The sequence below is a fragment of the Notechis scutatus genome, chromosome 14, assembly GCF_049901735.1.
Source record: "Notechis scutatus isolate UNSWTSFEM ecotype Mainland chromosome 14, rNotScu1.2, whole genome shotgun sequence".
Classification (NCBI taxonomy): Eukaryota; Metazoa; Chordata; class Lepidosauria; order Squamata; family Elapidae; genus Notechis; species Notechis scutatus.
The window spans coordinates 148,439-162,346 of NC_142022.1; the positions used below are offsets into that span (position 1 = coordinate 148,439).

At 43.0% G+C, this 13,908-nt stretch overlaps 1 protein-coding gene across 2 annotated transcripts in view; it reads right to left on the reverse strand.

The window, feature by feature from the left end:
• The window catches only part of ANKRD35 (ankyrin repeat domain 35), a 41,228-nt gene that overhangs the window by 12,719 nt on the left and 14,601 nt on the right, over positions 1–13,908 (reverse strand). For both annotated transcript variants that reach the window (XM_087943749.1, XM_087943750.1), the window contains 5 exons: positions 11,814–11,871; positions 3,140–3,210; positions 1,805–1,911; positions 613–797; positions 74–111 (listed from right to left, as the gene is read on the reverse strand). In XM_087943749.1, coding sequence (XP_087799875.1) covers positions 74–111; positions 613–797; positions 1,805–1,911; positions 3,140–3,210; positions 11,814–11,871 — 459 coding nt within the window. The remainder of the gene's footprint in view (positions 1–73; positions 112–612; positions 798–1,804; positions 1,912–3,139; positions 3,211–11,813; positions 11,872–13,908) is intronic.

A 13,908-nucleotide genomic window follows, 5' to 3' on the forward strand; every position in this document is an offset into this window, starting at 1 on the left:
CTGGTGCTAAAGAGCTATAAAAAAGCAACCACCTCTGGTTCTTTTGATTAAATGTGTTAATGGCCACTCTTACCTGTGAACCAGTTTCTGACGAATCAAACAGTCCCAGTTCTGTGGAAACAAAAGCAACAAAAATTGAACCAGATGAAAGTATTTGCTGAGAATGTCAGGTCCTGGGCTGACAATGTCAGGTCCTGGGCTGACATTACAGGGCTGGGGCGTTGGGGGAGGGCTACTGTGCCTGATTTCTGGGGGTGGGGGGGCTTTACTGCCCTGGTTAACTTCACATGGGGAGATAGAGACAGGATTGTATCTGCTGGTGAAAAAACACCCAGATTTTCAGATAGATTGAGCGATAGACTGATAGATACAGTAGACCGATAGATTGATTAAGTAATAGATTGATAGATAGAAATAGAAAAAGAAAAATATTTATGGAGATTGCCCCAATTCTTCCTCACCGTATGCTTTATTTCCTCAAAAAAAAAAAAAAAGTGCCACTCAGTTTCCAGGTTGGCACATATTTTGAGAGGGAATAAAGTGTATTTCTGGCACATACTCTTCCTGCCAGATTGACCACCAGAAGCGATTTCTCTGCCCAGCTTTCCATACCTCGTTTTTTCCATCTCTTCAAGGCAGTCTGGATCTGTCTCCGGAGAATCCGATTCTTGCTCCGCGTGGCGTAGTACAGGGCATCATGGCCAGTCTTGTCCATCAAAGCCACGTTGGCACCGTTCTGCAGGAGAAGGTCGGCTGCCTCCACGCCCCCATTTTCGCAGGCAAGTATGAGAGCCGTCCTGGACAAAATGGGTAGAAACCGTGTAACAAATTAACAACAGAGTTGGCAGGGACCAACAGCCCCCAGGTCTGGAGGTGGATGATGAGGAAGAGGAGGAACAGCTGGGTTCAGTTCCTGACGCTGTTGTAGTTAGCTGGCAGCAGGTGTGGACAGCTGAGGAGAGCGAGGACTCAGATGAGGGGCCAGGACCATTAGGGAGTGGACTGCTGCCTTCAGAGATTGTGGGGGCTGGCAGTAGTGATGAGGAGGTTCCCGAGGAGCCTGTGCCAAGTGCGCATATATGCAGGGTTGCTCGCAGGAAAGAGCAGCTACAACAGCACGGGCGACTCAGGAGTAAGGCTGCAAGGTAATGGCCCCTCCTTCAAGAAGATAAAAGCCAGCTGTGCAGCAAAGGTTCTTTGCAGAAGGCAAAGACGTTTTGAAACTCCAGTCTCGTGGACATTCCAGTATCCTGAGTTTGGATTTGAAGATTCTTATTTTGCAAATTATTTCTTGTCTGTTATCTTTTGGCAACTCTTGCACAGTTTGGCAAGGCTTGTGCTTATCACAGCTAATTATATTGCAGAAGCATTAAAAGGTTTCTGTTCCCTTTGGATTGTGTTTGATTGTTGGAAAACGGTGTGGGTCAGAACAGATGCACCAAAGCACAGAAGGCAGAAGAGAGGAGAGCGGCGGAAATCTATAGGCCGGTCCTTGGGACAGAAGAGCCACCGCTGCTAGCTAAGCCTCGCCCTAGCTCTGGGGATCAAAGGCAGGTGTGGTAGACAACTATTCATCTTCCGGCCAGATGGACTTCTTAGCCTGCGGTGAGAGAGAAACTTTATGCCAGGGCTACTGGCGCTCCCAATAAAGGAATTTTTGAGTTCATATCAGAGGGTTTGTTGTGTTTGGGGAGCTGGGTCACAACACTTCTCTAGGCTGCTAAACCTTTTCCCTCTCCTGATTCCAGGTTGCTGGATTCTGTAGCCTGCCTCGCAGGGTGGGCGCCGCAAAGGAGGGACTCACTTGCCCTCCTTATCCGGGAGGTCGACCTTGGCGCCCCTCTGGAGCAGCTGCGAGCAGATGGCCGTCTGGTTCCCGTAAGCTGCAATCATCAGGGGGGTTCGGTCATTCTGGAGCAAAAAGAAAAGCAAAAAAACTCAATTTTGGGCCCAAAGCAGGGAAAAAGAACAAGAGCAAATCAAGAATGAGCAGTGGCTGGTTCAGGAATCCTAGCTTACTTTTTCCAATTAGCAACTCCGTTGGAAGATCATTTTTAAAAGCAATTTATTAGAGTACTTTGATAAAGTAGGGGTCTCCCTCTATTGGAAAAATGGCTTCTCTTCCCTTTTTATAGGTAGCACAAAAAAAGAAGTAAAAGTCAATTGGTTTAGAAACGGCCCAGTTCCATCCCTAAAATTGAAAATCCAATAATATGTGAGCAAAGCCATAGAAGAGAGCCTTGAATTCTGAATAAAAGGAAAAAAATGTGAAGGAAAAACACGACATGTGGATCATTTCACTTGATAAGGTTTTCTCGGTTCAGGCTGCAATAAAATATATGCAATTTTCTCATGAATGAATATAAGTACTTTGTGTGGGTGTGTGGGTGTAACCCAACAGTTTTAATTTCATTAAAATATATACTTAAATATTTTCTTGGCAAAGATGAGGAACATCAGAAAAAGTTATTGTCACTCATCTATATATATATAAAAGCGAAATACCCCTCACACATCATCACAAAATCTCTAGAACCGTTAAGCCTACAAACTTGAAATTTGGCATGTAGGTTCCTCTTGGCTTCTAGGTGCTCACTAAGAAAGGATTTTTCGAAATGACCATCAGAGCATTAGCATTTCCTATATTATTATTAACACGCTCTGATGCTAAGGAGTTCTACTCCCCCTCCCCACCTGAAAAGAAATCTCTTCCAAATGCAAAACACAAGCAGAGGAGTTTCAGTTTCAGTTTTGGTTTCACAGCACCAAGCAGCTTTAGTGCAGAACAGTTGAGCTAAGCCACACCCAGGCTCCTTGCTGTCTCCTTCTTGCTCACACAGCAAATAAGTTTCAGTTTCCAAACAGCCCTCAATTCTCTCACACACTCACAGGATGCCAGCCAGATGAATACCGATGGATGCTGGTAGGCAGAGGCAGATTTTTTTTCTCCTTATTTTCCTCCCCCAAAACTAAGCCCGACCACATAGTTTTGCAGCAAAGCACGGGTATCGAGCTAGTAAAGTAATATTTACCACAGTAGTAAAAAAAATCCCAGCTCATAAAAAGTGCCTTCCACTAATCAAAAATAGTCGATAGGGGAAAAAACCCACCTTAACTACTAAGTTAGTAAATTACTTACCTTATCGGTGACATCAAGAAAAGCTTCTTGGTCGCAGAGAAGCAAGACACTTGAGGCACAACCAGATAAAGCTGTTGGTAGAATTAAAAAAGGGGTTTAATTGTTGAAAATCTCCAATTTTTACAATGTGTCCATAATAGAAAATGCAATTTTCATTTAATACACTACTGTAAAAAAATATTGTAGCAAATTATACTAATCTCTGCTAAACATCATAAACCCTAAATTTGATTTAAAAATAAAAAAATAAAAAAGTAGGAATGTATCTTTAACAAAACACACTCTTACTCAAAAGTAAGTCTTTGTGAGAAGGTAGGACTGAAACTGCTAGGATAATTATCCTTAATTTCACCCTCCAACTTCAAGAAGCTTCAACTATCATTCATGGAATTTTACATGAGATGGGGGTTAGTGAACTTTATTTATTAAATTTATATGCCACTCATCTAGCTTGTCTTCCATTTGTAACCCTTCCCTCCCGCTTTTTCCATTTTTCTTCTCAACTCACTGTTCCAGCGCTATTTTAATTTATTTAGCATATGGCATCTACAGAGGTCATACAATCACTAATACACAAATGTAGTTTGTATATGTCTTCAATGTGTGGTTTTTCTTAATTTATGGTTTTATCTTAATTTAATATATTATTTTATCTTAATTTAACATTTTATTTCCTATATTGTATTGTTCACTAAATAGATGATAGATAGATGACAGATACCTAGGTAAAGCTAGATGACAGATAGAAGATAGAGGACAAATAGAAGGTAGATAAGATCGATGATAAAAGATGAAATAGATGATAGAAGGTTGATAGAAGATCAATAGTAGATAATACTATATATCTATCTTCTATCAATCATCTATCTTCCATCGATCATAGATAATAAAAGATAGATGAGATAGATAAAGATAAATGATTGATAGGAGACAAGCTAGATGGTAGAAGATAGATGACATCGAAAAATAGAGGATTAATAGAAGATAGATGACTGATAGAAGATAGATAGAAAGATAAAATATAAAACTAAGATAAAATCATTCTAAAATCATCATAACACGGAGCCATAAAATTACAATTAGTTCTCCCTGCACAACTAGTTCACAAGGAAAACTCAGAACAGCTGCACAGGTTTGGTACAAAACTTTCTGCTACCAAATTGTAATTTTAATATCATCATAAGCGGAGCAATTAAATAACTGGTGAATAATTTATCTCCCATGTTTAACTAATTGAATGTATGTGGTTGACGATTAAATGTAAATCAAATTCAGAATTTGTCCAGGTTTACATTTTCTCACCCTTGTCTAACGTCTGTGTCTCCCCAGATGTGCCAGTAAGCATTTGATTAAAGAAAAAAGTTTTGCAACCCTGAGCTAATATGGTTTGCTTGTTCAGCAGGATGTGTCAGCTCAGCCATGGTGGTTTGTGACTACAGTTTTAAAATAAACTATAATTAAACAAACCATAGCTTAGTGCAATGTGGGAAACCATAAATAGGGTTAAAAAAACTGGCTGGACTCCACAAGTTTGAAGGCGTAGGAAAAAAAATAACCACAATACACAAACAATAATGACTGTAAATAAATAGTTCTAAAATACTGTAAATAGTCCATTGTAAATTCTCTTTCAAGTTCTGCTGACAAGTGATTAAAAATGCAAGTGATGTAATTTAACATCTGCATTTAACTTAAAAACCAAGCATGAAATTATATTGAGGCAATTAAGATTTATGATGGAAGCTCAAAGTTGCATCAGTGTGTGTATATCTGTGTGTGTGTGTGTGTGTTTCTTACCTTACCTTCTCTTACCTTTTCAAACAGGTGAGCACCAATTGTTTAGCTGCAAAGTTTTGCAGACATGTTGGCAAAGGCCTCTCACAGAATATATAGCTCTCTTTGCAAATTCCATGGGAGGCCTTTGCCAGTATGTCTGCAAAACTTTATATCTAAACAATTGGTGCTCACCTGTTTGAAAAGGTAAGAGAAGCTCGGTTTACCTGTTGTCTTTGTTATGGAAGATGTGAATGCAGAGAGCTGACCAGCCTCCCTCAACAGGTGATGGATCTGTTGCAGGCCACACACACCCTCGAAACACACCAGGGCTTGTTCCAGCCTGTCCCGATGCTGCTTTTAAAAATCCAAATTATTTTCTGGACTGATTTTATAGGATGATTTTATGGGCCAATCAGAGCTCTAGCTTACTATCGGTTGTATTTGCAGGATGAGATACTCGTTTCCCTTGGAGGGTCACAGCTGGAGGAAAGGGGTGGCCACTTGTCTAAAAGTGGGGTAATAACTGTAGCCCTGGAGTTCCCAACCGCACAACTTGATGTTGAGAAACTGACTAGATCATGTTCCCTGATAAAATACAATTGTGAAATTCATGAGAGAACCAAGCCTTCTCAGGGGAAGATAACTCAGAGGCTGCAACCCTCAGAGATTGTGGGAGCTTCATCCCTGGAAGCTTTCAAAAAGAGACTGGACTGCCATCTGTCAGAAATGATGTGTAGGGTCTCCTGCTTGGGCGAGGGAGGGGTTGGACTAGATGACCTATAAGGTCCCTTCCAACTCTGTTAATGTAAATATGTGAATCTCATCAAGAAGCAGAGCCCAGATGGTGTTGGAAGCAAGGAAGGATCCGATTTAGATAGGGCTTGGATGGGATGGGAGACCACCTGGGAATTCCAAAGCTAGGGGCTCAAATAACAATTCAAACAACACCCACAAAGAATAACAGAGTTGGAAGGGACCTTGGAGGTCTTCTAGTCCAACCCCCTGCTCAAGCAGGAGACCCTATGTTGTACCAGAGTGGCTATCCATCCTCTTCTTAAAAGCCTCCAGTGATGAAGCACCCACAACTTCTGGAACCAAGCTGTTCCACTGAGCAGCCACAACAGATTAAGAGTTGGAAGGGGCCTTGTAGGTCATCTAGTCCAACCCCCGCCCAAGCAGGAGACCCCACCACCACCATTTCTGACAGCTGGCAGTCCAGTCTCATCTTGAAAGCCTCCAAGTGATGAAGCTGCCATAACTTCCGCAGGCAACTTCTGTTCCATTGATTGATTGTTCTCACTGTCAGAAAGTTTCTCCTTATTTCCAGGTTAAATCTCTCCTTGTTCAGTTTCCATCCATTGTTCCTTCTCTGGCCTTCGGGTGCTTTGGAGAATAGCTTGACTCCTCTCTCCTTTGTGGTAGCCCCTCAAATACTGGAATACTGCCATCGTGTCCCTCCCAGTCCTTCTTTTCACTAGACTAGAAACACTCAATTCCTGAAATCTAAATAAATTTGAGCTTCCAGCCGCCTAATCATCTTTCTTGCTCTTCTCTGCTCTCTTTCCAGAGTTTCAACATTTTATTTTTTTAAAAAAAGACAAAACAGCTTCTGTCCTAATGGAGGGCTCTAAAGCCACCAGGGGCTCAACTAGATTCAAGAGACTTCCTGGGAAAACTTATTATTCACGTTCAAGTTCTGCTAAGATGTGCATGACTGAAGATTATCAATGGGCTGCTTAAAAAACAGCAGCAGCAGCCTCTTATGCAGTTGTGAAAAAGCTGGTGCACTTGGGAGGAATATTTAATATTTCCTCCATGCAGGAGGAAAGTCATAGAAGTTCCCAGAATCCTAGGGCGGGAAGGGATCTTTGAGGTCTTCTAGTCCAGCCTCTGTAGGGTTGTCTTAGGCAGGAGTCCAAGGAAAGAGACCTGATACTCTCCCAGTCCAATGGTTGTGCAGTCTTTTTTTTGAAAATCTCCAGTGATGGAGCATTCATAACCTCAGGAAGAAAGCTATTCGATTAATTGTTGTAAAGTCCTTAGTTCTAGAATGGATTTTTCCTTTGTAGCAATAGCACTTAGACTTATATATCGCTTTACAGCCCTCTCTAAACAGTTTGCAGTCAGTCCCTCCAACAATCTGGGTCCTCATTTTACTGACTTCAGAAGGACAAAAGGCTGAGTCAACCGTGAGCCGGTCAGGATCGAACTGCTGGCAGTGGCAGAATTAGTCTGCAATGCTGCGTTCTAATCGCAGGACAGGACAGGACAGTAAAGGAAAGGGAAGGGAAGAGAAGGGAAGGAAGGGAAGGGAAGAAGGAAGGGACGGGAAGGCAAGGAGGGATGGGAAGAAGGAAGGGAAGGGAAGGAGGGAAGAAAGAAAAGGAAGGGAAGGAAGGGAAGGGAAGGAAAAGAAAGGAAAGGAAAGGAAGGGAAGGGAAGGGAAGGGAAGGAAGGGAAGGGAAGGAAGGAAGGAAGGAAGGGAAAGGAAAGGAAAGGAAAGGAAGGAAGGAAGGGAAGGGAAAAGGAGGGAAGGAGGGAAGGGAAGAAGGAAGGAAGGAAAATAGCAATAGCACTTATATACCACTCCACAGTGCATTTCCAGCCCTCTCTAAGCGGTTTACAGAGTCAGCCTCTTGCCCCCAACAATCTGGGTCCTCATTTTACCCATCTCGGAAGGACAGAAGTCTAAGTCAACGTTGAACCAGTCAAGATCGAACTGCTGCTTATGGGCAGAATTATCCTGCAATACTGCATTCTAACCACTGTGCCCCCATGGCTCTTCATAACTACCTGACTTTCCAGCTTTTTGTCCTGCCCTCAGGAGCATTGGAGAGTAGTTTGTCCCCCTCTGTCTCTGTGACAGCCCCTCAAATGTTGGAATACTGCTCTCATGTCACTTCTATTCTTCATTAATCTAGACATATCCAGTTCCTGCAACTGTTCTTCATATGTTTTAGCCTCCAGCCCCCTAATCATCTTTGTGGCTCTTTCTAGAACCTCAAACATATTTTTGCATCATGGCGACCAGAACAGTATTCCAAGTGTGGCCTTACTAGTGTGATGTAAAGCACTATTATGATGTAAAGCAATATTATCTTGACACCATCCTGACATGATCTTGAAGTCAGATATACATGTGCCAGGATAATGTTGCAACCTAGGTCAGTCACCGGAACCAGAGGTTTAGTCTTCCAAGTTTTTGGACTTGTGCTGGAGCCCATCCTCAGGGAACACAACCAGGCAGCCCATAAATACTATGCAAAGAATAGCCCCAAGCAAACATTCTGGTGAGAGAGAGAGAAGTAAACTATGGTCACAAGCCACGGTCATCCCCATCTTCAAAAAGGGAGGCCCCAGCCTAGTTGAAAATTACAGACCAATCTCCTTATGCTGCATCACCTGCAAAGTCATGGAATCAATTTTTAGCCAATCCATTATCCTCCTCTTAGAGACAAACAACCTACTCTCTAACAAACAATTTGGTTTCAGGAAAAAACTATCCTGTAATCTGCAACTCTTACACTGCAAAAACATATGGACTACACAACTCGATCAGGGCAAAGCAATAGACGCAATCTACATAGACTTCTGTAAAGCCTTTGATTCAGTGGTACACGACAAACTACTCCTAAAACTAAATCTTACAGTATCTCTGGACACCTACATAACTGGATAGAAGCATTCCTGTCAAACAGACAACAGATGGTCAAAATTGGGAGCGTCCTATCAAATTCTGTACCTGTCAACAATGGTGTCCCCCAAGGCAGAGTTCTAGGACCAACTCTCTTCATACTCTACATAAATGACCTCTGTGATCATATTAAGAGCAACTGCGTCCTCTTCGCTGATGATGTAAAGCTATTCAACACCACAGACAATACTGCTACCCTTCAAAAAGACCTTGACTATGTATCAGAATGGTCAATCAAATGGCAACTTCAAATCTCAACAAATAAATGCTCTGTCTTACATATTGGCAAAAAAAATCAGAAAATAAAATACAAGCTGAATAGTCAAGACCTTGTTGAGGATCCAAGCTCTGTAAAGGACCTTGGAATACTCACCTCTAATGATCTAAGTGCTAGAGTCCACTGCAACTACATAGCCAAAAAGGTATTAAGAGTTGTTAACCTAATCCTACGTAGCTTTTTCTCTGGTAATATCACACTACTATCTAGAGCATACAAAACATTTGCTAGACCAATACTCGAATACAGTTCATCAGTCTGGAAACCCACATTACGTATCTGATATTAACACAGTGGAGAAAGTCCAGAAATATTTCACAAGAAGAGTTCTCCGCTCCTCTACTCATTGCAGAATACCTTATGCCACCAGACTCGAAATTCTAGACCTAGAAAACCTAGAACTACGCCACCTTCGGTCCGATCTAAGTATAGTATATAAAATCATACATTGCAATGTCCTACCTGCAAATGAATACTTCAGCTTTAATCATAACAATACAAGAGCAAACAATAGAAACAAACTCATGGTCAACTGCACCAAACTTGATTGCAGGAAATACGACTTCAGCAACAGAGTGGTCAATGTCTGGAATGCTCTACCTGACTCTGTGGTTTCTTCCACAAACCCCAAAAACTTTAACCTTAGACTGTCTACTATTGACCTCACCCCTTTCCTAAGAGGTCTGTAGGGGGCGTGCATAAGCGCACCAATCGTGCCTACCGTCCCTGTCCTATTGTTTCTTTTTATTTTTCTTATAAGTATCTATCTCATGTATTCAAAACTATGTTTATTCTTATACCTGTATCTTGTAAGCGATTGACAAATCAAAAAATAAAAGTTTCCTGAGGATGTCCCAAAGCAAGGGGCTTTTTCAGGAGGCAACTGGATTTTCTTGGTTTTTTCTTTGAAGATGTTTGGCTTCTCATCCGAGAAGCTTATTTAGCTCTGGCTGGATGGTGGGGAATGGAAGGATTTATATTCCTTGAAGACAAAGCTGGTCATTTGCATCCTTTTGAAGAGACGTTGAGGCCACTTGGAGGTTTATCTGTATCCTCAAGGTCACCTGAGTGGTGCTCCTGGTTCCTGTAGTCTGCATTTTTTCCTCTCTGGAAATCCATTCCTACTCCCACATCCTTCAAAGGGTGTCCATCCCAAATTGTATAGAACTAAAAGTCTCTAGAGATTCTCTTCATCCAGGTGATGGCTGTCCCAAAGGTGTTTTTTTTCAGGAGGCCACTGGACTTTCTTGTTTTTTCTTTTGAAGATGTTTCTCTTCTCATTCAAGAAGCTTCTTCAGCTCTGACTGGTTGGTGGGGAGTGAAAGGATTTATATTGCTTGCCGACAGCTGGCCATTTGCATCCGTTTTAGAGAGTTGTTGGGTCGATTCACAGGAATTGCCCCCCAAAATCAGGAATGAACTTGGTGACAAAGTGTCGCAAAACATGGAAAAGAGCAACTTTGCAATGCTGATCTGCAAATTTGCAAGATTGAATGCGCTGGCGTGCATCGGATACATCCCGGTAGAGAATTGGATGCATTTTGCATAGAATTCAATCAATCACAGCTGGAAGGGATCTTGGAGGTCTTCAGTCCAATCCCCTGCTGCAGCAGGAGACCCTATACCAGTGGTAGCAAACCTTTTTTCAGCTCCTGTGCCAATAATTGCACACGCACTCATGTGCACACGCTTTTGTGCCAGCACCCAGAAGGCAATGCGTGCTGGGGCACCCACACCTCCTGCATCTGCACGCATGATTCCCCTTGCCGCGCACCATGCACCTGTGCATCCTTTTAAAGAGTCATTGAGGCCACTTGGAGGGTTATCTGTGTCCTCAGGTTTACCTGAGTGATGCAAATGGTTCCTGTAGTCCTGTAGAGGAAAAAAAATTGCAGACTACAGGAACCAGGAGCACCACTCGGGTGATCCTGGGGACACAGACAAACCTCCAAGTGGCCTCAACGACCCTCTAAAAGGATGCAAATGACCAGCTGTCTGCAAAGAATAAAAATCCTTCTGTTCTCCACCATCAGAGCTGAAGAAGCTTCTTGGATGAGAAGAGAAACATTTTCAAAAGAAAAAACCAGAAAGTCCAGTTGCCTCCTGAAAAAAGCACCTTTGGAACAACCATCACCTGGAGGACTGAGAATCTCCACAGACTTTTAGCTATACAATTTGGACATTCTTTGAACAGTGTGGAGTTTTAGAGTTGCCAACAGAAAGGGAAAGGGGGGAAGAGAAGTGCTGCAGTTTGCAAACCGAAACTGCATTCCATAAATAGTTTTCAAAGATAGTAACTAGGTGACCAAAGTTTCTGCCGTGCAAAATTCTAACTGGAGAGCATGATTGATAATTCTTGGCTATGGATGTGTCCCATTGGAGAATGTGAATTACGATACACCCAGAGGTGTGGAGGGAAAACCAGGGTCAAGGGTGACAATGAATTATGTGTCTCAGAGTCGGCTACACCCAGGCAGTGCCGGACATGTTAACTCCCAATAAATCGTGTTGAAGTTTTGGAAGTTTGGCTCAAGACCATGATTTAAATGGAGGTAACGGCCGGAATCCTGACACTTACATCAGTCCATTTAGTGACTGTTCAAAGTTACAATGGCACTGAAAAAAGGGACTTATGACCGTTTTTCACAGTTACAACCTTTCCAGCACTCCTATTCGTATTTATGACAGTCACAGTGTCCCCTTTTGCAACCATCTGACAAGCAAAGTCCATGGGGGGAGCCAGATTCATTTAACAAGTGGGTTACTCACTTAACGCCTGCAGTGATTCACTTAATGATGGTGGCAAGAGAGCTGTAAAATGGGGCAAAATTCACTGAACAAATGTCTCACTCAACAACAGAAACTTTGGGCTCAATTATGGTCGTATGTAAAGGACTACCTGTGCTTTTTTTTGTTTTAGGACTCACCAGCCCAATGTAGAGGTGTACGATTCTCCCCATCCATGCAATCCTCATTTGCTCCATGCTGTGGGGAAAAAAGTACAGTTATTGTAATATTGTTAATATACGTCTAACGTCCGGTGTACTAATAGCTTTTAATAAAAAAAATTAACAGCGGTATAACACGAAATACAAGACTACATTTTCCCCTGCGATTAAAATCATCCAGCAAAATTGGAGGGGAACATTGCAAAATTAGTCTCCCCTGACAAAAATAATAATTTATCTATTTTTCCAGGTGGGGATTTTCTCTAAACACAGAAAAACAGGAAAATGGAGTTGGAAGAGACCTTGGAAATATTGGAGGACTGCTATCATGTCACCTTCTTGTTTTCTGAACTAGGCATACCTCCAATCCCAATCTCCCAATCTCCTATAATGTGTTCCAGATTTTTTTCTTCTCTGCACACCTAGTTCTCTTGCAGCTAAATTGCATCCAGTATCTTAAACCCATAACACAAGATGATATGTAAAAGTTAACGGAGTTGGAAGGGACCTTGGTGGCCTTCTAGTCCAACCCCATACCCAGGCAGGAAAAACTATACCATTCCAGATAAGTGGCTGTCCAATCCCTTCTTAAAAGGCTCCAGTGATGGAGCACCACAGTTTCTGGTGGCAAGCTGTTCCACTGGTTAATTGTTCTCACTATCAGAATATTCCTCCTTAATTCTAGGTTGCTTTTATCCTTGATTAGTTTCCATCCGTTGCTTCTGGTCCTGCCTTCTGGTGCCTTGGAAAATAGCTTGACCCCCCCTCTTCTTTGGGGCAGCCCCTCAAATACTGGAAGGCTGCTCTCCTGTCCCCCCCACCCCACCCCAGTCCTTCTTTTCATTAGACTGGCCAGACCCAAATCCTGCAACCGTCCTTGGAGCTAAATTGCATCAGGTATCTTAGACTCATACCCAAGATGATATGTGGAAGTTAACAGAGTTGGAAGCAAAGGTGGTATTCCTATCCTGCTCACAATCTTTGTGAGCTGTTGCCTTCTGGCAGAAGATACAGAACAATTAAAACTCGGACCAGACGTTTTCTGAAGAGCTTTTTATTCCAGAGTTATAATTGCACTTAACAACAAACTTAAGGACCACCATCAGTGAACGTGGTCTGTTGCGTGGATGCTTGTGTGTTTTTAGGGGACGGGGAATTTTGGTGGGTGGGGAAGTGTTTGGGGATTGTTGTGTGTGTGTTGGGTCTGGTCTCCGGGTGTTATGTGAATTTCATTGTATGTGTATACTGCGCATATACATACAATGACAATAAAGAATTCAATTCAATTCAGCAGCTTCTGACCAGTTCTGGAGAACCAGTAGCAGAAATTATGAGTAGTTCAGAGAACCAGAAAATCCCACCTCTGACTGGCCCCACCCCATCTATGCTCCGCCTCCCATCGAGTCCCAGCTGATCGGCTGGGTCTCCTTTGGTTGCCCTGCACAGGAGAATGGAGCTGGAAAGCAGGTCAGTGGGGCGGGGAGGGAAGGGGGATTTTGCAGTATATCTTTCCCCTGCCACGCCCACAGGACACCACGCCCACCAAGCCACACCACAGCTGATCGGCTGGGTCTCCTTTGGTTGCCCTGCACAGGAGAACGGAGCTGGAAAGCAGGTCAGTGGGGTGGGGAGGGAAGGGGGATTTTGCAGTATCCTTCCCTTGCCATGCCCACCAAGCCACACCATGCCCACTAAGCCAAGCTACGCCCATCAAGCCACGCCCACAGAACCGGTAGTAAAAAAAAAAAGAATCCCACCAACTGGGACCTCGGAGGTCATCTAGTCCAGCCCCCTGCTCAAGCAGGAGACCCTAAACCATTTTAGACAAGTGACTGTCCATTCTCTTCTTAAAAGCCTCCAGCAATGGAGCAGCACCCACAACTTCTGGTGGCAAGCAGTTCCCCTGGCTAATTGTCCTCGCTGTGAGGACGTTGCTCCTCAATTCTAGGCTGCCTTCTCTCCTGGGTGAGTTTCCTTCTGTTGCTTCTTGTCCTGCCTTCTGGGTGCTTTGGAAAACCAGCTCTCTTTACCCAAGTTAAGGCAAACCGGAACACCATGCAATCATAGAATAACA